This window comes from Bombus pascuorum, chromosome 11 (assembly GCF_905332965.1).
Source record: "Bombus pascuorum chromosome 11, iyBomPasc1.1, whole genome shotgun sequence".
Classification (NCBI taxonomy): domain Eukaryota; kingdom Metazoa; phylum Arthropoda; class Insecta; order Hymenoptera; family Apidae; genus Bombus; species Bombus pascuorum.
In genome coordinates, this window is record NC_083498.1 from 6,493,840 (window position 1) to 6,516,087 (window position 22,248).

The 22,248-nt window shown below is 37.4% G+C and overlaps 1 protein-coding gene and 1 long non-coding RNA gene across 3 annotated transcripts in view; both read right to left on the minus strand.

Annotated features, from left to right (window-relative positions):
* LOC132911913 (uncharacterized) overlaps positions 1 to 22,248 on the minus strand; it is a 169,410-nt gene that overhangs the window by 25,795 nt on the left and 121,367 nt on the right. The window contains exons 3-4 of one of the 2 annotated variants that reach the window (XR_009659111.1): positions 21,863 to 22,022; positions 11,965 to 12,902 (exon numbers count right to left, since the gene is read on the minus strand). This is a non-coding gene — a long non-coding RNA (uncharacterized LOC132911913). Of the gene's footprint in view, positions 1 to 11,964; positions 12,903 to 21,862; positions 22,023 to 22,248 lie in introns of those variants that run through there. The other variant, XR_009659112.1, reaches the window with a different exon arrangement.
* LOC132911974 (carcinine transporter-like) lies at positions 268 to 4,695 on the minus strand. The gene is made up of 5 exons (XM_060969030.1): positions 4,155 to 4,695; positions 3,179 to 3,621; positions 2,732 to 2,917; positions 1,371 to 1,908; positions 268 to 600 (listed from the first exon to the last, which is right to left on the minus strand). Exons 1-5 carry the CDS (start codon positions 4,488 to 4,490, stop codon positions 391 to 393), a joined length of 1,713 nt encoding a protein of 570 aa, XP_060825013.1. The 5' UTR covers positions 4,491 to 4,695; the 3' UTR covers positions 268 to 390.

Sequence of the window (22,248 nt, forward strand, 5' to 3'; positions counted from 1 at the left end):
TGTATAAATATAATTATACAAGTTGATCTATTCGTCCTATTATATACCTTATTCTTCGTTATTTAAATAATGATTAATAATAAATCCTCTTGGTCATTTGACCTTCAGTCTTTGATCCAATTACATTAATTCTTTTATTCCTAAATTATTTAACAGTCACAATCTGTGTATACTTTTTTCTCCCTGTTATACGACAAATAAACTTATAAATTACGATTTTTACAAGATCAGCTTCTGATCAAAGCAACACCTTACAATTATACTATCTACTTTTTTTTCTATTATTATACTATCTATTTCGTAGTTCCACTTTGACCGCGTCCACAAGAACAAAAGGTTTAAGATAATAACAGTAATAATGTATCTGTTTTCGTCGAAAATGTAGGGTGTTTAGTGTCTCTGGAGTGCTCGGACTCTTCGTTGCATTAGAGTGTGTCGTCTCGCATTGCCAATGTAACCGGAAATCATACTGCTGCGCAGTATGGCCGGTCGTTTTACAGGACGTTTGGCGTGCAGGTGATGTACCATTGGTTCCGGTGGTTTCTTCTTCGTCCATGGCGTTTCCCAGAAAGCCTGATCGATTCCGAATAACTCTCCGTCCTTTAACAATTAACTTTCAATATTGATATAACCATTGTAAGAATAAGCTATTTACAGCGACTAGGGAAATTATATTATGCGAAATATATTAATATATTATGCATTCTACACGAAACATTTATGTTTCATCAAGTAGGGACTCTTATGAGCTTTGAGCATACTCTAAGAAAGAAAAAAATATTTCAGAACGAAATTGAAAGGAAAACACCCGTATCAACGATAATTCTTCAAACTTAAGAAATTTGTTAACAATTATAGAAAAACACGATACAGTCGAAATTGATTCGAGGCTTGATCGTAGGATAATAGCTAGATTGCGGAATTTTATGGATTTACGCAGAGAGTGGAAAATTGCGCAGAATCCTTGAACAATATGAAAAAGATGTACAACATCCAAAGCATAGTTAGCACCGAGGCTTTACTTCCTTAATTTTTAGACTGCAAATGTTTTCACGGTACCCTTAAACTGTAATCGCGAGCCTTTCATGTCCGATGCATTTCTCAATAGATAACGCTTGTTAAAAAAGTCCCCTAAAAATTCATATAACATCTTTGAACGTTTTAAATTATGGTCATCGTAAAACTTTTGTTAAATAACATTTTTTAGATGCAAATAAAATAAAGGTTTCTTACTCACTACCTTGCGAGAAATTTTCATCCCGGTCGAAATAACTTGGCCATGAAGCACCCACATTTACGGTTTAAGGATTGATTATATTGTGGAAAATAAGTATTTGCATAAAGAAGCACAGTCGAGTAATCGGCATTACCATCATCGTTTGGGGTAGTTGTTCCATCAGTGTTTCAGGAAGGAAGAGACTGAGAGATCCAGCAAATATACAGCACGTGCCAAGGATGATCATCGGCAGATTGTACATCAGTGTGCTGGAGAAGGCGATGAAGGGGCTGCAGATGGAAGTAACGTACCCTGTCACGTGTATGAACGCCACGCCCTCGCCTCGTATCACCGTCGGTAGTAATTCAGCCGCGTATTGCATCGCGATGTTCGAGGCGATATTGATAAAGAGTCTGCCACAAATCGCGAAAGAGACGAAGACGATCCCTATCGAGACGCTGGATGCGAGTAGGCTGAACAATCCGGAGAGTATCACCGCGACGAACAACGTCCATCTTCGACCAAACACGTCGAGAGTGTAGACGATTACCATCTCGGCTGGGAACTCGGTCGCGGATGCTATGGTAAATGTAGTGAATACATCCATGCCGAGGCGGTCCAAGCATCTTATGTGACCGTCGTAGGCCATTTGAATGACGCCCCATACCACCGTTAATAGCAGCGTGATCCTTCTGTGGAGGATTGCATCCGAATTGAAAGGAGAATGTTAACAATTGGTCATTTTTGTACCTCCTTGCGAACGAAAAATTCTTGAAGGGTACTTAAGCAAAGATCCGAAATAATAGTTATTTTTGACATTTTTGTGGGAAGGAGGTACTGAGTGAAAATTAATTTTTCCTTAAACAGAAGCTGGTTATCACTGAATCACAGAGAAATTTCTCAAAATATCAATTTCTACCACCAGATTATTGCTATGCGAGAACAATAGGCAATAACGTTCCTGTGATATTTCACTGTGAAACTTCGATGTGAAACTTCAATGATTTACCACTATGATATTTAGGGGATTGTAAGTTTGAACATTTGCCACCTTTTCATCTTTGCATTCATTTTTTCCCACTTTCCTATATTTTGGATAAATGCTAATAAATATTGTTTGTTCCTTCAGAGATGCTTCTAATGTCCTGCAAGAATTTTTCGTTCGTTAAAAGGTCAAAAAATGGACACTTTTTAACATCCTCCTTTTTTCTATTTCTATTGAATTCCATCAAAATATTTGAATATATCAAATTTTAGATCTTACTGGTATTGTAGAATATCAGGCGATTATAGCAGTTCATATAACAGGAAGGAAATTTATGTTTTCTGGTTAACACAATAGTAGTCCGTGTTTCGATAAGTTAATTCGAAGAAGAACTGATTCAGTTACTAATTGGCAATTTTTGTATAATATGTAACGCTTGACGAATGAATTATATAATTTAATTAAGTGTAAGGTATAGTATACAGCGCAGAAAGCATAGCGCAGTGTTCAAGATAAAATATTATAAATACCTTAAACGTTTTGTTTTAAATAAATCGAAAATAGTGTGTTCCTCCTCAGCCAAAGTTTCTGCAGTTCTCCCGCAATCTTCCAAAAATTCGTTATATACATCGTCTGGTATCGTGCGCTTATTTATTTTCTCGATCTTCGAGATGATCTTCATAGCTTCCTCGATATGTCCCTTTCCAATTAACCACCTGTTTCATACGACTTTATTCGTTAACTCCCAAGAAAATTATATTAAATTTTCTCTTAACTGGTGTTAAAGAGGTTTTAGTTAGATTTACAGAACAATGTTATTCAATTTCACGTTATCTAAAAAATTGAATTCAAACGGAGATTTGTTTCGCCCAATCATGTATTATTGTGAATAGTATATTTGGATATTTGCACCTGCAAATTTCCTATAAACGCATACACAGCCATATTTACAATATAAATGGTGGAATAGAAATTACCTGACGCTCTCAGGAACAACGAAAGGCGCGACTATAACAGCACATATTGGAACGGTCGTGATCAGAGAAAAAGTTTGCCAATCGGCGACCACATAAGCTATCCATGGTATAATCATCATGCCAATAGTATAGAATATTCCATAGGACATGTGACCGATAAAAGTTCTCCATCTGGGGCCCACGTACTCCAAAACTAGTATATAAGCCATCACGAAACTGTTGTCATAGGCCACACCAACGATGAATCTACAGACGCAGAATTCCCAGAATTTGGTTATGTATATGGTACAAATGCCACCGAGAAACGCAAAAACATTGGTTGCAATTAAGACCGGAACTCTTCCGTATTTGTCAGCTAGCCAACCAAATATTATGCCTCCAACAATCGAACCCATAAAAAAGATACTCTGTGCTAGTGTTGCTTTGTAGCTTTCGTCGCATACCTGATTTGGTAGAAATTTGTGTTAGAAAATGAGAGACATTAAATTCAAGTTATATTAGTAGACAGTAATTTTGATAATATTTGATAGAATAATATTTGCAAATTTTGAAAATGTTTTGAATAATTTTTGATAAAATTTTGGATACTTTGTGACAGCGTTTCGATAATATTTTGAATAATTTTCGATAAAATTTCGACGATACTTCAAACATTTTGCATTATATCTCCGATAATATTTTAAATTATACTCGATAATATTTGAAATAATTTTCGACAAAATTTCGAGAAATCTCAATAATATTTCGAATACTCTACAATAAATTTTTGCCAATATTTCCAATAATATCCATAACAAAATTTCGTATACTTTGCAATAAACTTTAGACAGTATCTTGAACAATGATCAATAAAATTTCCATAATATTTCGAATAATTTACGATAAAATATCGATAATTTTCAAATGACTATTTCAATAGAAACTAATAACGTTAATGAAAAACTACTCGGTAATTTAATATTAATTTTATTATTACCCATTTCTGTTCTGCGGCTACGGATATGTAAGGCACGTCAGAAGCGGATAATTTAAATTCCCATTCGTTACATTTCTTCACCGGCCAATTTGCATCCGGCTGAGGTGCAGCGATCGCTTTTTCCACTGCTATATCGTATACCCAGCATCGGGAATACGCTAAATGATGGCCTTCGTAAGGTACCATTTTCGCGCTAGGTATCATGAAATCTCTTAATTGTTCGGCAGTAAGGTCTTTCACTTGCGGAAGTTTGCACCAATATTCTGCTGGTACCACGACGAGAAACGTTTGCGCGAGATAGATGAACGCGATAAAAAAGCAGGAGGACATTAGCATGATGATAAGGTAGTTTTGATAGATGCCGAATTCGCCTAATAATGGAACAATATTATAATCGAATGTATTCAGAATCGAAACTGAAGAATCGTTTATAATTAGAAATGAAAAGCGTGCTTTAATCAATTAGATTTATCGGCAATAAATAAGAATTTTTAGAGTTATACGAAAATGAGAAGAAGAAATGAGATTAGTGGTTTCGTGTGAAATATTCTATTTTTTACACTTGCCTAGATAAATCAATATATCGTCGAGAGTTACCGCTTCGTTCGGTGGTAAAGCCCACAAAACCGAATGAGACGCAGTTCTCATCTGTGATGAAAAAGATTCTACGATTCTCTTTCAGCGAGGAGTTTGACAGATCAACTATGTATATAACCTACTCATCGATGGACTGTGTAACTTAAAGTACACAGCGAAAGAAATCGAAAAGTATCGGCACAAACATCGAAAAATATTCGGACGATTTTCGATCGGTGCAATAGTACACAATATTCACGTTGGTATAATATGGGCTGACTGAAATGAATGAACGAATCTATTTTATTTAATATTTCAATGTTATTTCACTTATTCGTGGTTACATTATCTTAAAGAGCGAAAGAATCTTCGTTGAAACATATCCCTGAAATTTTATGCTTTGGACGATGTATCCTTCTACCTACAACGCTTTACGAGAATAAAAATGAAAATAGCGTACCAGATATTAATTTCTATATCTTGAAATGCTCAATTTTCCACAAAGGAGAAAAATACAGAAGTACAAACAAATTAAAGGAACCAAAATATATTGTACTATACTATCAACAAATCTTTCTTTCGAAAAATTATTGTCTTCCCTTCATCTTCCGATTTCTCCTATTAACCCTTTGCCTGTAAACGCAAGTGAATTCGAGATCGCTCGATTACTAAACGAGACACGTTTCCATTGACAAACTCAATACTCAATGAAACTCGCCCTTTACAACCTAAGGAGATAAGGAGATCGTTCTGAACTTCGCTCCAGACTCCCAGTTCCATCCACCCCAACTGTTTGACCTTAGAGGGTTGATGAAGGCGCAGCTCGTAGAAGGGAGCCAATCAGAACCGCCGTTTAGCTAATGCGTGTAACGCGACTCGTGGGACGATCCGACACGATTCTGCGCGTGTTTCACGCTCCTCGTTACGCTACGGGCATGGTTCTATCTTACACTCAACTCGCCCTATCTCGTTTCATCGCCAGACGTTAAGGGTGGCGCACCCTTCTTAGCCATGGGTGCTAGGCATCGTCTGCTCTGAGATATCTTCGCATTCTCTATGTGGTTCGAATGGATTTGTGGGTTTTTTGAAAGAATTTTGAAATGCTTGAAAGTGTTTGCGTTTTATAAAGTTTGTATTTAGAATAGGTATTGTGTGTTCTGAGATGTTTTGACGTATTCTGTATGATTAGAACGGATTAAGCCCGATTCACACTAGCAGTCAAAGTTATGGTCAGAGTAGGATCAATCAAAAGCTAGGATTTTACCCTAAATATATTCACACTAAACGATCACAAACAGTCAAATCTCGGCGCAGTCTCATTTTTATTCCATTATTCTATCTCGATTCATAATTTCATAATTCTATCATTGAGCTGTGTGACAGTAGTATTTGTGACTGAAATCATATAGTTCGTCGTAATTTCCTACAAATTCAATTAAATTCACGTTCTCCATGTTCCTTTTCGATTGTTGACCGGGTTCTTGATTAGCAAACCGATGTCACGGTCAATAGATTTTCATTTGACTTGCCGAGCCACCTACCGTGAATGCTCTCGTTGGATCACGTCTAAGTGACCTTCACTTTATGTCTGACTTGATGCGATTGCTATTGTGCATCAAGCTTTAGTAACTCTTTTGGAAAATATTTCGAAGGTTCAGGAGCACTCGTATTTGCACTGTTTTCGATTACAGTTAGATTGTAAGAAAACAGTAATTAACATTTAGGTATCGATGAAAATGTTGCAATAAATGAGGTTTTACTAAATTATTAATTTAGCAAAATTTTTTCTCGCTGCATAATATTAAAGAATAACGCGATGAAGAAAATATATTGTTTAATACAGAGAAACTATGTTTACTTGTACTTTGTACAAATTTTTAATTTAGAAGGATGGTTAGTATTTTCTAAAATTCTTCAAGAACCAAGAAGTATCTTGAGTTTTCTTTACCGCGAATATTACCAAATTTGCATGCAATTTGTAATTTTCTATGAAGCTCAACGACACGCTCTCCCTGCAAGTTTATCAGGACCACACTACCTTCAGCCATGTCCTATTTCCAATTTTCAGGGACCAGTAATCCGACGATTTACATAACTTCATAGTAACGATAACGCGATCTTACTCGAGAAATCGAGACTCTGTCTTTTCAAGGGCTCACCAAGGGGTGAATTCCTCCGGAGAATACAAATGGCCGTAATTTAAGACTCTCTTCATTCAAGATTGCTCTTTTCTCCACGAAATTGGCGAAACCTAATTTACGACTAATTTCACGATAATTTGCTCGTGACCTATGGCACTGGAAGTGTTAATAGGGGTGATTTAGTTAATTTTACGCTGTACATATTAATTTGGCAAAATTAACTTAATTTAAGCTAAAGGATTTTTTTAGAAAATCTTTATTACGAATAATTGTTACGCAAAAATGTGTCACGTATAATTTATTCTTTATGTTTGTTGCTGATAGCGGTAATTTTGTTCATTTTGTATGTATATTAGATAGTAGTTTAATAAAATAGGTTAATCAAGGGTAGAATATAGGTAGAATAATATACACCCTTTGCTTTTTTATAAAACTTTTATCACCAATAATAATTGCGCAAGATAAATTTCTCCACTTACGTCGTTTACGTTTTATTCTCTATATTTACGCCTGAGACGAGTGACTTTGTTAATTCTACGTGGTAAATAGTAATTTGAGAAAATTACCATTAAGGGTGGAATGTAAAACGCCGCTGATTTTTTTTTTACTTGTGATCTATGAGCTTGAGAGGGTTAATAAGGGTGATTTTGTTGATTTTATGAGTTTAACAATCTGCCTCTTATAAAATCTTTATTACGAATAATTGCAAATAATTGTTGCGGAAAAATATGCTAAATTCACCTACTTGCGATTTATAATTTACAGCTATTGTAATTTATTCTACGTAATATGATACCACACATATAATATTCTCTTTCGTTTATTGTATGATAATTGTGTTTCAAAATTTAAAGAATGCAGAAATAAGCTCGTCAACCGTTTAGAATTCTACGATTTCAAAGCACAAACATTTTCGAGTTACCAAGATTCCATCTTTTCCGGTTCCGAAGTTTCCAAATTTTCAAAGCTTCAAATTTCCCAATTCTAACGCTTCCAAACCTTCAGATCGTCAAATCTTTAAATATTCAGATTCTAAATTTCAAAATTTCCAAAGCTTCAAAGTTCTACAATTCTAAAACTACTAATTCTATAAAAGAAATAAAAAATCAGAGATCCTGAGTCTCCAAATTTCCAAATTCTAATTCTGTCCAAATCCTAAAATTCTGAAATTTGCGAATTTCACTAAAATTAATTACGCGTAACAAACGAAACGCGTTAAACGTACCTGTCTATAATTGCTAGCACGTAAATAAGAAATTACTGTGATTTCCACGTTCCTACAAAGCGGTTCTCGTTAAAATCGCTGCCGTTTCCGCTTCGTTTTAGCCAGAATTAAGCGTCCTGTTGGTGACGTAATTCGCGTTAAGTTTCCTCGTTTTTCGGATCGATCCGACGACGAATCAGGGCGCAGTTAGCTAATGCGGGCTTGTGTTGGCACAGCCCCCGAGGGGGTGGCTCGTTGTTCCACTGGCGTAGTCAGGGGTGAGTCGTGGCCGTGGCAACGATCCACGGAAACGCGAGCCTGGATCAGACTTTTCTTACTCTCACATGTATACACACGCCAAACTTCCAATTTTCTTTCGAAAATTGCTCCCTCGCTGCATGTTTGTTTCTTCATAAACAATTTTATTTTCTACCTCTTCGCTTTCTTTCTTCCACTATACCAATTTGTTTTTTGTATATATAATTTGCTAATTTATTCTCTGTACACGTTACATAATATATTTCTTCTCCCTCTCTCATACAAATTACATTTTCTTACACGCGTGTTTCGTTTCTTTCGCGTGCTTTTTCTACGGGAATAGAATAATAATTAAGAGTAGAAACAATATAATAATCAAACGTAGGTCAACAGTTCCCAGGAAGTTAGCGATTCGACAATTTTTAAGAATATTTTTTAACATAACAATGACACAATCGATTCTGAAAACCCACCCCTTTAACTTCGATAGACAAGAATTTTTTCTCCAGTGGAAAAAGCTTCCCGTTGAAGGTACGAAAACTCCGCGGCTCTAATTTCCAGCCGGGGGTGGCTTTTGCCGCAATTAATTTCCCGGGAATCCAATTAATTCCTCGCCGCCGGCCAATGAACTAACGTTGTTTGCCGAAGAAAACGTTGTCTCCGGGATCGTCGTGCTAAAACCACCAAGGGGGAGGAAGAGAAACTCGCGAAGGGGGGATGAAAACGATGGCGAGAGAATAGAGTCGCCTCTGAAAGATCGTTGAGGAGCATAAAGGAAGGGTGGTACAGGGGCGCAGATAAAATTACATTATCGCCTAAAGCGTCCTCGACGAAGGAGAAAGGGAGAAAGAGGGAGGAGAAAACCGGGGTGAAAATCACGTCCCGTAATTCCCGGGCATTAAGGTAAACGTTCAAGTCGCAGGGCGCAGGTTCGGTCGCCATGGAAACTGACACCCTCTACCTACCACCCTAGCTCCCTTTCAATCGATAACTTATGAAACCATCCTCGCCAACCCTCCGCGACCCTCTCCGCATCCAACTGGTCCTCCTACCGGATGCTGGATACCGTTTCCCGCGATGGCGACCCCTCGCCACCACGATCGAACCATTTTTCTACGCGTTTCCTTTCCAGGCTAAGGGGTTGTTTGTAGGACACACGATGTTTTCGCGATCGTTGTACCGATTTATTAATTCTGATTGGTTCGAATGAGTTTTATTTAAAAGCAGACTATTAGGAAATATTAAATAAAAGCTTCTGAAGTTTTCCTGTTATGCAAGGTAGTAATTATTGATTACTTTTAATTCACGAAAGAGATGATGCTTGTTAATAACGTAAAACTTTAGGGTGAAAACAGAGAGACGATTTTAAGCGTAAGCAAGTGGAATTTGATTTCCATGGACAACTGTTATGAAATGTTAGATACATACGACTGCTTGGACCTTATTCTTTGTACCATTTGTTATTAGGATTGTAATTAGTGACCTTTTTTAAATCCTTGAAACAAATGGATAACGTTTGTTAATAGCGTGAAGATCAGGGGAAATAAGAGAGAGGTAGCTTTAAGTGCAAGTAAGTAGAATGAGACAATGGCTACGATCTTCTCTCGATGAAAGACTCTGTTAAAAGATTGCAAGATCTTTTTCGAGTATTCAAAGATTAGTAAGATGCAGATAATTGAATAATCTTTTAAGATTTGGTCTTGAGACAAATTGGAGAATGCAGAATTTGGATTTTTAAAAATTCATGATTTAAGTAAAACATAAAAGAAGAAGGTAGATATTAGAGAATTTTTATATTCTACCTAAATTAAGATTCATTTAATTAAGATACTTTATCAGTATAAGATTTCAAATATAACGACATGTTGAAGATCCAACAGAAAAGTTTTTCCCTATTTCCATTAAATTTAGCTTCACATTAGATTTCCAAAAATATAAAATGAAGAATAATCCTTAAAAAAAACTCGTGCTCATTAGAATTTCTATACTATAAAATTTCAAACCCTAAACATTTTGCAAATTTAATAGAAAAATTCTTCTCTACTCTAATAAATTCTACACCATGTTAAACTTTCTTTTATATCATTTTATATCATCAAAATTCCAACTTTATCTCAACATTATTATAAAATTTCGGACAACTACACCAACGTTGAAAAATTCATCGAAAGAAAAAACACATGGAAGAATCAACGAGTCTTCTTCCGAGGAAGAAAAGGAAACAGAGTTCCTTCCAATATTTCATTATAAATTATCAGAATTAGCTGCACGAAATAGTTTACGCGAAATTCTCGCGAGCGAATTTCGCGGTTGTAACGGGACAGAAGATCCATCTCCACGGCGGAACTTGTTTATTCTTCATGACGAATGATCGGCGACATTAACTGCGAACGATCTAACCGCCGGCCCACCATTTGTCGGCCGGTAATGCGTACGATCGATTAATTAAATCCGGCCAACCGGCGACCGTATCGCGCCTGGAATCATCCCCTAAACGCCGGGCCAATCAGAGCAAGGGCTCACCAGGGGTTAGCCACCCTCGCCACCAGAAAAACCAAAGCCATTAACGTCCGACCAGACGATCGTCTTTAAATCGTTCGTACCCTTCATCCCCCATTCGTTCGACACGTGTTCCTGTAATTCCTCAATGAGAAAATTGTAACTGGCTGACTTGTTATCCTTTTTTAATAGTTCATATCGACATTTGACTATTTTTTAAACGTTCAGTTCAGATTAGAATTTTATAGAAATACCAAATACAAGTTTTTCATACTCGAAGGAAAAATCAATATTTAACGAAAATCGTACGCGTTCTTTAATCTTCAAATTCTTCATTCACAAATATTTCTTCAATCAATAAAGGTAGAAACTTGTAGATTTCTACGAATTGTTCGTCCACCATCATTTCTAAATTCCTTAGAACATCTTTCAACAAAATTCTACTTTACAGTTACAATTCGACTTTGATTTTCAACAAAGATCCAGGTTACGAATATTCTCCTACCTCCAACGAAATCTTCCGACTATCGCAAAAATTCTCATTCAAAGCTACTTCTTCCTTGGCTCTCAACAAAATCATCAGAAAACTTAACTTTTTTCTCAAAACCTCACTACCTCACCTTGCTATCCTACTAGGTACACAAATGAATCATCCAAATTTTTCAGCGAGAGTAAAAGTTTCTCTAAAAAGAAAAAAAATATCGCGTTGTTCGATCAAAGTATTTGTCGCTTTTTATAACTGTAAACCATCTATTAAGCAACGAAAGAATTCCATTACGGAGGATTCAATCGTCACTGACATAGGAGGACGTTCAGTGAAGTAGCTGCGTGACAACGTTAGGCTACTTCTACGAAGGTAAAACGTCATAACGAGTCTCGTCTTTCATCTTATTCATCTTATACGCTAGAAATTAGTCTCTTAGATTGCTACCTGCTCGGATCGATGTAACACGTCTTATCCGACCATCATTTGCAATTAATGAAGACACGATTGGATCTTGTCTAAAAATGGAATTCATCGCTTGTCCGATAAATGGCTTAAATATAAAAAGCAACGACAAACGATCCTAATTCAACAACTTGCTGTACTTTTTTTTTTAAATACACTAAGTTTCACTGAAAAATTTGGATTACTCGTTTGTACACCCAATGCTTAATTCTTAAGAAAATCCCATTACGAATATTCTTTGATTCTCTGCAAAATCTTCGGTATATGTACGCGTAACAATTTCCAATCGCGTCTTTCTCCTCGGTTCCAACCATCTCCACCATTGTCTGCTGCAATTATCGTTACCAGCGCGATTCGCGAGCAACGTCTATCGCGAAATTGAGGCGTCAGCTTTTTAGTCTTCGGCGGCGGAATAGCTGAGAGGCCCGCGAAATAAGACGCGAGAACCGGAGGAGCGATGGAGGAGGAAGAAAGATGGTGGCGGGTAAAGAGGAAGACGGGTTCCTGGTCCGGGTTATATGGAGTTCGGAGAATTTTAACAAGACGGCCTCGCGTCGCCCTGGGCGAGGAATCCCCTAACGAGAAAGGGCACTTCTCCCCTCAAAAATAATGAAGTCTTCAAGCCGCGTTCCCACAGCCTCCCCGAGGGTGTAATGTTGCGCTTTTATGCAACTCGTCTCCTAGTCGAATCGCTGGTGAACACATTCGGCTCAAACACTTTTGCCGCCTCAGCAAAAACTGGATACCTCTTAGACACCTTGCTTTGTATTTTCGAGAAAATTGATAGAGCCTGTAGTGGTGTAAATTTGAGGGGTGTTTTGTTGTGATTTCATTCTTAAATAGAGTCTCTCTTGTGTAAGAAATTATAATGTCTAGTCTGGAATTAATCGTGTTCAAGTATACTTGATAAATTTTCAAACTCGATTTTCTTGTAAACTAAGTCTTAAATGAAAAAATTTTATCCCACATTTTGTTCTTATTTTTTCATAAGGAATCACCTCGTGTCCGCTTGTACATGTTATTCGGTCGCACCTTGTATATTCTTTATCTCCGCCTGCTTCTCGGATTTACAGCGATTTCCAGTTACACGTGCAAAATAAATCAGAGGAATAATCATAAAACTTATCCTTAAATAAAAAATACATAATAACAATAATCGTAACTTAACCTAAACTCAATTAACTATAGAAACAGATACCTACATTTATTCCTTATAATCCATATTATTATCATAATCCTTATTATCATAATCCTTATTATCCATATTAATATACCTATTTCTGTATAGATACTTTATGATGGCTATCGAGAGAGATTCAGCAACCTGCTGTGCGATAGGGTTATTAACATCTTAGAAAGGTAGAAACGAAGAGAATAATTTGTAACTGAACAGAGTGATTATCTTAATAGTCGTCACTATTTGTCAGATACTTAATATCACTGCGTCAACAAATTTTGTGCTATTAAAAATACTTTACGAGATATCTCTTCGATATCAAATTTCCCAATTTTTACGATATTCAAACTTCGAGTCATCTCAATAGCGAATTAATTCTTAAATAATTCTTCGATCCCTCCAATTTAACTTCTCTTCAAACTCACTTCGAACTCTCAGCTAACTCTACAATTTCACGATTCTACACGTAACGCCATAATTCACGAATCACCCGAAGGTAAAATCTTCGTAGTTCGTGGACATCAAAATAACATAAGTACACGCATTCCGAGTCTGCAAATCAAATCAAATCCAACTACCGAGATTCCACCCAATGTCCAAAATTACCTGAGTATCAAAGCATCACACGAACAACTACCTTTAAAACGGCGGTGATAAAGAAGAGTCGAGTAAATAACAGAGAGACTAGAGCGAGGCAACCGGACTTAATTCGACTTAATGCCGGGTTAATCCAGCTGACCTTTGGCGGACGAGTCGTGATTTAAGGCGACGATTGGCCGTCGGCTAATTGGCGGCCTTGTCTTCCATCAGGGCGAAACGCTGATAAATACAGTCAGTAATCCCATCGGGAAGAATGGGTACGAGCATCGCGAAACAAGGTGAAAGGAACCGGTGTAAGAGAACGAAGAAAGACGAAAAAGGGACAAGGACGGCGCACAAGGCTCGTTTTCATTAAGCTCGCCTAAACTGCCATCAATTTCACCACGATGAAAGTCGGGTCCGTCCCTATTCGACACGCATTTTCGCGCCATTTGTATGGATATACAGACGATCCGCGCGCTGCCTAATTAAATCAACCAGGAATTCCTGGTATTTATTGGGATTTCATGTAAATCAGCTTGGTCAGCTATAGAGAGTCGTTTTTTCAATGGCAGCTTGGCGCGTGACTCTTTGATCTCTCTCTTTCTTGTTTTCACGGAGTCGGCTTCCTTTTTTCCTCGTTTCTGACTATAATGTCTCTTCTTCACGTTTTATTGCATCTCTTTCCTTTTTCTTTTTCTCCATGATTTTATTGAATATTTTTCTTCACCTTTTAAAGAAGTATACTTCTCCTTCTTAATTTTAATTGGTTCTTTTTATTAGTTTTTTATAGATAGATTTCTTTTTATCGCTAGACACTAAACATATATAAGATTCAGGTTTGTGAAAACCTAGATAAATGCTAGTTAAGAGCTAATATGTAATATAGATACGTAGGTGTGCGAAGAATCTTAATAGAAGTTACTTCGTATGAATCATTTTTCTATGAATCTCGGAATAGTAAACCTACAATTCCTTCGCCCTCCAAGAAGGGTTCAATAAAACCTCCACAATTTATCTTCAAAACAAAACCGAACGAAAAAAAAATAACAGCAAAAATATCATCCAATATGAAAAATGAAAAAAACCTTTGACAAACAATCTCCCAAAGCGCAGCAATTTAAACTACAGAAAAAAATCGCCCAATAAATACGTTTCCCCTTCAGGCGAATAAAAAATTAAACCAAAAAAAACAATAATAATAATAATAAAAAAGAACGAGCCGGCGTGAAATCGTTCGACCAATTTATCACATTTTTTTTTTTTTCGTCCCGCCGGTGTATCGAGACTAGCGTTGAAAAACGAGGGGGCGAAAATGGAAAAACGACAAAAATGTGACACGGATGGAGGGTGGTTGAAGGGGGTGGCAAAAACGTCGGGCTGGGCCCGGAATGAATTTTAATTCGGCACGCGCGAAATAACAAACAAAAGAGAGAAAGAATGGTAGCCGGGCGAAACTTAAACCAAACAGCCACGATTGGAAACACGATCGGAATCGATTCCAGCCGACGAAATCGAAATCGTCGCCTCGATTTCCGGCTGGGATTCGATCATTAAAACGAGACCGCTTATTTTTTCTTTCTGCTCGCGAATTTTTTCGGCGCAGCTTTGTTTTTCCTTCGTCTCGTTCTCCTACCCCTTCTCTTTGCTCGACAATCGAAAACGATTGGATTTTTTGGCAGAATTCGAGCAGGGGTTTGGTTTGTTCAATCGATCGGTCCCGTGGTTTGTAAGTTAATTAGAAGGTTTAAAAAAGGGATGGCGAATTTTTTTCGTCATAGTGTCGCGTTTCTATTTTGTTTGATATTAAAGAGCCTACATTAATTACTTGCAATTAGTTGTATAATTTTATTCGACTCGTGTGTACGATATCTAATTTATGTTAATTCTTTTGGAAATAGGAACTTGTATTTATCATTCGTACATGTATAGAAATCTTTTCAAATTTATTATTAGGTTGTAACATATAAGTGTACTCGGATCTAATCAATTAGTGAGTAAATATAATGGTGTGCAGATGGTTTTCCTAAACCCTGTACATAAATGTTAGAATATCAAAATTAATGATATACGATGGAGGAGAGATTCTCATCTTCAAAAACATGCATAATATAGTCAGATATCACGGAATTTGACATTTTCAACCACCCTCAAGAAGATAACTAAATTCTCTAAAACCTCCCCACATTTGGAAACCTCTGAAATTCATTTACTAAAATCCACTTACCCCCGCCATCTTCTCAAATCACTATTCCATCATCCATCAAACCTCTCATCGCTTTCTCCTCCCAAAAAGATCGAAAAATCATCCCCATGCTCAGTAACCATCAAAAGACTCAGAACACCGGAAGAACCGTTTCCTCCCTTCGATTCAACTTCCCTCCCCTTACAGAAAAAAGAAAAATATTATCCGTAGTAGTCGACAGGTAGTATCTTCCTTACAAGAACACCAACACTCGTATAAAGGATGAAATCGAACGAGGAAGATGGGAGAACAGAAAGGGGGATGAAAGGGACAGACGTGAACATCGAGGGGACAGCCAGCCTCTGGTTTCTTTACATATGGCGCTTAGCACAGCGCTATAACCATCGATAATCGGCCAATAGGAACGAACCACGGGATCGTACGCTATCGTCGAAACCCCATAGATCCGTAGGCAGCATGACAAATAACTCTCACAATGGGCCATCGTTTCCAGTCGTGCACCCCCTCCGCGGTAGTCGAGCTTCCAGCCCTTCCTCGCGCTATCTCTTTCTCCCTCTCTCCCTTTCTCTTTCTCTTTATAGCTCCCCTCTGCTCGTGTTATACACGACCAGATCGGTTCCGGCAATTTTACATTCACGTCAGAGCCGGCGCTGATTTATTATAATGTTTGCTGCTCGCTTTGCCATCCTCCTCTTCCACTGGCTTCGAGCTCGTCCAGCTTTCTGGCCCGTTTCATCCCCTCTTTTTCTTCATTTTCTTCTATGTTTATCTACGTATTGTGAGTTAGGCGTGGTTGGTGAATGTTGGAATGACGTTGGTGTTGGTTGATTATTTGTTAGACTTTGCAGAGGAAAAAGGAATGAGAGGGAGGAACAGGAAGGGTTGCTTGAGTTAGGGACCTGTTCTCGGGGAAATTGCGACGTCGCGAAATTAGTTTTGGCGCGAGCAGCGAGCTCATTGTGCGTTGATTTTGGCACACTGGATCTACTTTGATTTCTTTTGGCTCCCGTGAATATTTGTCATCGGATGTCTGGTGTTTGAAATGGCAGTTTGCCTGGAAATTAGGGGATGTTCCTGATTTGGGATTTTTTGGATTTTTCTAATAATCGAGGGATTCTCGTGGCCGAGGAGTTTGATAAATACCGAAGAAAGCTCGTGCGTGAGAATTTTATCGTTGAAAAGATATTTATGAATCTGGACGATGCTCAGACTCGAAGAAGATTTTTTTGCAAAAAAGGAGCTGAGGGTTTTCTGAGAGTGAAGGAATATTTTCTCAATATATATGTGATTACGTATATGTATATTCTATTTTGTTGATACTAGCGATTTCATTAAGAATTGTCTATGTCCTTCGTGGAAGGTATTCCAATATTTAATTTTGAAACGTCTCACTTTTGTTCCTCTTAAAAAATGTAGCGCATGTTAAAATAATGGAACTTGTCGAAGGAAAATGCAATTTCCTCGACTCTTTGTACCATCGTCACTTGTTTAACAACCAAACATTTGACGGTTAAAAATCTCTTGAAAACAACAAAATAGCAAGAAACAAAGAGTAACGAATGGAACAAAGCTTCTTTCGGTCGAAAGTCTGGAAACAAGGGTTGAAAGGAGTAGGGTGAAACGTTGTTGAGCGGAAAAACGGTATACGGTATAGGGGATTCCATTTTCCGGGGCTCGATTCGCCATAAAGATTTTTATCCCGCCACTGGAAAATAGAATTGTTATCGGTAAATCGGAGATTGCTGCGTGCCCTATGGCACCTCCGCCATTCCCAAGGTCAAACGAGCACAGGCTCCTTTTAAGGCCGGTAGCCATCGGTTATTTAATTAGTATCGTCACTGTGAAATGGCGAACTCCAGGCACGTCCCTCGAATTTATTCACCAGTTTTTATTTTCGACCCAGAATCGTTGCAATTTATCACCATCCTTTCTTTCTCATCTTCTTGGGGGTGTGAACGAGTTTTTGGCACTTCTTCGTCAAGAGTTTTGTGCTTGTTTGCTTACGACTGGCAAAAGTGACGATTGGATTCTTTATTTCTCTCGTTCTCGTTCTTGTTGTATCTGTAGATTAAAACTGGTGATTATGGGGGCAAGAATCTTGGTTTGATTAAGCAGAATTTATATAAAATAGCAGCGAGTAGTTATCCGTTTCAAGATATTGCCAGTTTGAAGAAAATTGAAGTCCACCTGGTGAAGTTTCGATTTTATTACAGGAAGGTTTATAATATGTAAAGAATGTAAAATGAATGATAATTCGTAAAAATATCGTCGTTTGGTAAAAATTCTGAAGATTTGTGTAATGAAAAATATAAACGTTATGGATCCATTTACAAAAGGTTCACTTTCGTTAAAAATTCAGGAGCTATCATATTCTTCTTCTCAACAATTTGTTCTTCCTGGTCCTACGAAAAATTCCTATCACTAAAAGCTTCCGATAAATATCTTTATGCGTGATATTCTATTCCCTATTTACACTTTCTAAAGCATTAACAATCCTCGTGTTTATCCAGGGAGAAATCATCCATTATGGAAGAAAGATTAGTATATGAAAACCAAAAAATAATAGAAAATCAACTCAATATTAATCATCGAAATAGCTTCAGCTGGAATGAACGACAGATTCGATATCAACAAAGTGAGTTTCAAGTTGTTCCAATTCCAGTAACTGGACTAATCCAAACGTAAGTTTCACGCCCGCCCTCGACAATCGAAGGAAATCGTTGTAACCGATTTCTGTTGCCGGCCCTGAAGGTTCTGTAACGGAGGCCGTCAATAAACAAGACAATTTCGCGGCAGGACGTCCCCAGGAATCTATAAATCTCTAGCTGGCCAGTCGCGATCTATCGATTAGAGAGGCCTGTGGCCGAGGTCTCGCCATCTTGAAAGCGTTTGCCGCCAAACGATTGAATGTGTCCCCAAGCGGACATCCTCTCGTTCTCGATTCTCTTCCAGCGAAAACCCCTCTCACACACAACACCTCGTTGCGTTTCTTTTCTTCCTTCCTTTCCCCTTCCGCACCCTTTCTCGTCCTGTTACTCGCGATCGCGTCGCGGGAATTGAAAGCATCGACAACCGAAACCCAACGACGATTCTATTTTCCCTTTGGCCAGCGTCCCCGTTACGTTGCCGGTAAAAATCTTTATGGCGAATCGAGTCCGGGAAATGGGATGGCTTATTCCGCTTTTTTCTCTCTTCTTTCTTCGTCTTTTTCTGTTACTTTTTCCATGTTGCTTCTGGTGATGGGAGGAAAAAATCAATTTACATGGATTTATAGACGGAGGACCTGTACTGGGGCAAATTTGTGTCACTTTCTTTAGTTTCTTTTGGATCAGCTTCTTTACATTGTTCCGGTTACTATTGGTTTACCTACTTAGTTGCTTCCAGGAAGTTCTTTTCTAATTTATTGTATAATTTCCATGGATTTGTGGATGGCAGACTTGCGTTATCTGTATCCGCGTGTAGTATCCGTGTCACTTTCTTTAGCTTCTTCTAAATTGGGCCAAATTTCTATCACTTTTTTTAGTTTCCTCTGGATTAACTTCACTAGATCGTCGTGTGTAGTGTTGGTTTGTTTTTAAAAGGTTCTTGACAAATTTATTATACAATTTATACAGCAGATGGTGGATTTGCTTCTTTCTTCTTCTTCTTCTTCTTCTTTGGATTCTTCTGGGCAATGTTACTTCGTCTTTAGAAGATCCTTGGCTAATTCATAGGAGATTGCAAAAAATTCTTAGAATTGTTTATTATATCGTTCGTTTCCAAACTGAATGAAATTGTGGAGAACTGGAGATTATTAGTGAACTACCATTATACGAATTCCATTTGTATGAATTGCTAGCCCCTGAGAGGCTCCTTGAAACAGATTTCCTACACGAAGTCCTCTCGTTCTATATAAATTGTTAAATGAAGGGAAAATTTTATTGAATATTTACAGTAACGGTATTTATTAACACACACTAACATATATAAATATAATAAATTGCCAAAAATATACATATAGAGTATTAGAAAAAGAAGAAACAGAGAGAAAAGGTAAAGTAAAATTCCATTTGTTTTAACATTAGCTCACTTGCAAGTTTCTAGCCACTGCTGTTTTAACTAGCAGGTTTAACGCATTCCTTTAACCGTTCTACTATTTTTCCAAAGAGATTAAAATTCAAATAGCATAAAAAAATGAGAGCAGAGCGAATAACGCAATAAATTTACATGTTAACCTCCGACGATCGTATTTTTCGTTCCCGATCGGCAATAAATACAGCGAACCGGACCATAAAGTTCTATTTGTCAACGCGATTTTCTCGATGCACCGGCCAGGTTGTCACTCGTAGTATACCTAGTATTCAGGATAGCGTTCTCCTGCTCAGAATCTAGAACACGTTGAGAAACTGCAATGAGGAATCGTGTCACGGTTGAAAGTATCCCGCACATTATTGTTCACGTCACTAACCGGAATATTCTATGAAAATTTGCATTTGGGTCTTTGTTCGAAGGATCCATTGTTTCTCTTATTATTTCATCTGTTTCTAAAATCATTCGTTAGACTTCATTCATCGTTTTACTTCTTTATCGTAATTTACATTTATATTCTAATGTTTCTTGTTGAAATTATTTGAACGAAAATGAAAGAAAGTTGGACTAAAAAGTGAAGAGACGAGAGGTCCAAGGTATTTCTTCGTCTTTTTTCATTTTTAACTCTTTAAGAAACATTGGAAGTAGAGGAATTTCTAAATAGAATACGCGATTTTATACGATGCTAATAAAGTAAAAATTCATGAAGAGTTTTTACAATGTTTAAATATTCAACTGCCTCTTAATACAGAATCTATCATTATCAAGATGAATAATATAGCTTGTTCTTGTGTATTTATTTTTCTGTTTCTTAAGACTGTAACTTACGTGTCTACATAGGAGCATTTTATTATTGACAGAAACAAACGAGTTATTTCATATAATATAGTTTTTAACAATATAAATTACTTTATATATATTCCATCATCTTTTCATTCACGTAAAAGAATTATATGAAAGTTAGCAGTATATCTACGCTCTCATATACATGTAGCTGAAATATACCTCTATTCACGGTTCGAACTTAGAACAAAAATAAAAAATCTGCGACATTTGATACATTCTTTTAAATTGCCCTAAATACAATGTCCCTCGCAACAAATACCACGTTGAAAGAATCTTTACCAAAGTATAACTAGCAAATCTTTCTCTGTTAACATTACCATTGCTAATAGTACTAACCACATTAGTTAATGAGATGTTAAAACTTATACATATATGCATAAAAAAAGGAAAAATAAAATGAAAATCACTGGAATGCCTGCTATAAATTCTCCAAAAAATTCTCGAGATACGACGATTACCGTAAATAACTTACAAAAATCTGATTTTTCTATTAAAACTAAGCGACGTTTGTGAGGGAAAAAAGAAGAAGTAGAAAGTTTAGGAGGAAATTGGTGCGAATTCGGCGTGGAACGAGGGGTCCGCGATCGGCGATTCAGCGCGGTTTTTGCTCGGTCGGAGGTTCGCGTTGGCTGCATTATTTTATTAGAATGAATTATTCATGCGCGTCACTTACATGGTATGCGCAAGTCGCGCTCCTTCATCAATTCCTCCCCCTCTGGGCCCTGATTCGCAAACCTAGCCAACGGCCAGCTCCTTTTTCATCCTTCTCCTTCTTCTGATCCTTTCTTCGACATTCAGTGAGGAAAAAAGAAGCCGCAGAAGAAGAAAAAGAAGAAGAGGAAGAAAGGTTTAACTAGTTCACAATAATCCTCTCTTTTCCATTTTGTAGCAGCGCGCAAAAAAATTCTGCCCGAAAGAAACCTCGAGAGCGATGGACCGACCACGAATTCGATTCCCCTTCGGTTTCTTTATGGGATTTTAAGCGGCCGCGGTTTTTGCTCGACGTCCGCCGCGGTGCGAGATTTTCGCGCCATTTTGAAACCTGTTGATTGATTCAAACGTTTTACGGTGCGTTCGCTTTCTTGTCACGGGGTTGCGCCACGTTTTGCCGCGTTTTTTCCCCACGTTTCCTTTAAAGTTGAGGAACCCTTAATGGAAAGATGGTAGGGGCGAGGATTTTAGAATTTCTATGTTGTAAATGATACTACTCCTTTTTAATCTCTTCGTTTTAACGGTGGTCTTAAAGTCAATCTTCGTGGGTGTCATATGAACCTTTGGCCAATTTAACTCCGCTAACCGTATAGTAATAAACGCCAATAAATCTTGCGATTCGATAGACTTTTTCTGTTCACAATCCACCGTCAGCTGTAATGTTAATAGAATATTGTCACCCACGAACGATTTCTAACCCAATTGTACATTAAAGGGTTTTATACTTGTGAATAATACTAATAATAATAGTAACAATAATAATAATAATAATAATGAGCAATTGTTGCAATTAATGTAATTATTTCCTGATTGTTTCAGTGAACAAATGAAACAGCAGGCAAGAGCAAGATATTGTTCATAAACGACACTGCATAAATGA

What these genes read in the sequence shown, in the direction of transcription:
- LOC132911974 (XM_060969030.1), bottom strand. Translation starts at nt 4,490, where the DNA reads ATGCTAATGTCCTCCTGCTTTTTTATCGCGTTCATCTATCTCGCGCAA. An exon ending in GTTGTTCCTGAGAGCGTCAG is followed by an intron (nt 2,918 to 3,178) that starts GTAATTTCTATT and finishes CGTATGAAACAG; the next exon opens with GTGGTTAATTGGAAAGGGAC. An exon ending in TTTAAAACAAAACGTTTAAG is followed by an intron (nt 1,909 to 2,731) that starts GTATTTATAATA and finishes AATCCTCCACAG; the next exon opens with AAGGATCACGCTGCTATTAA.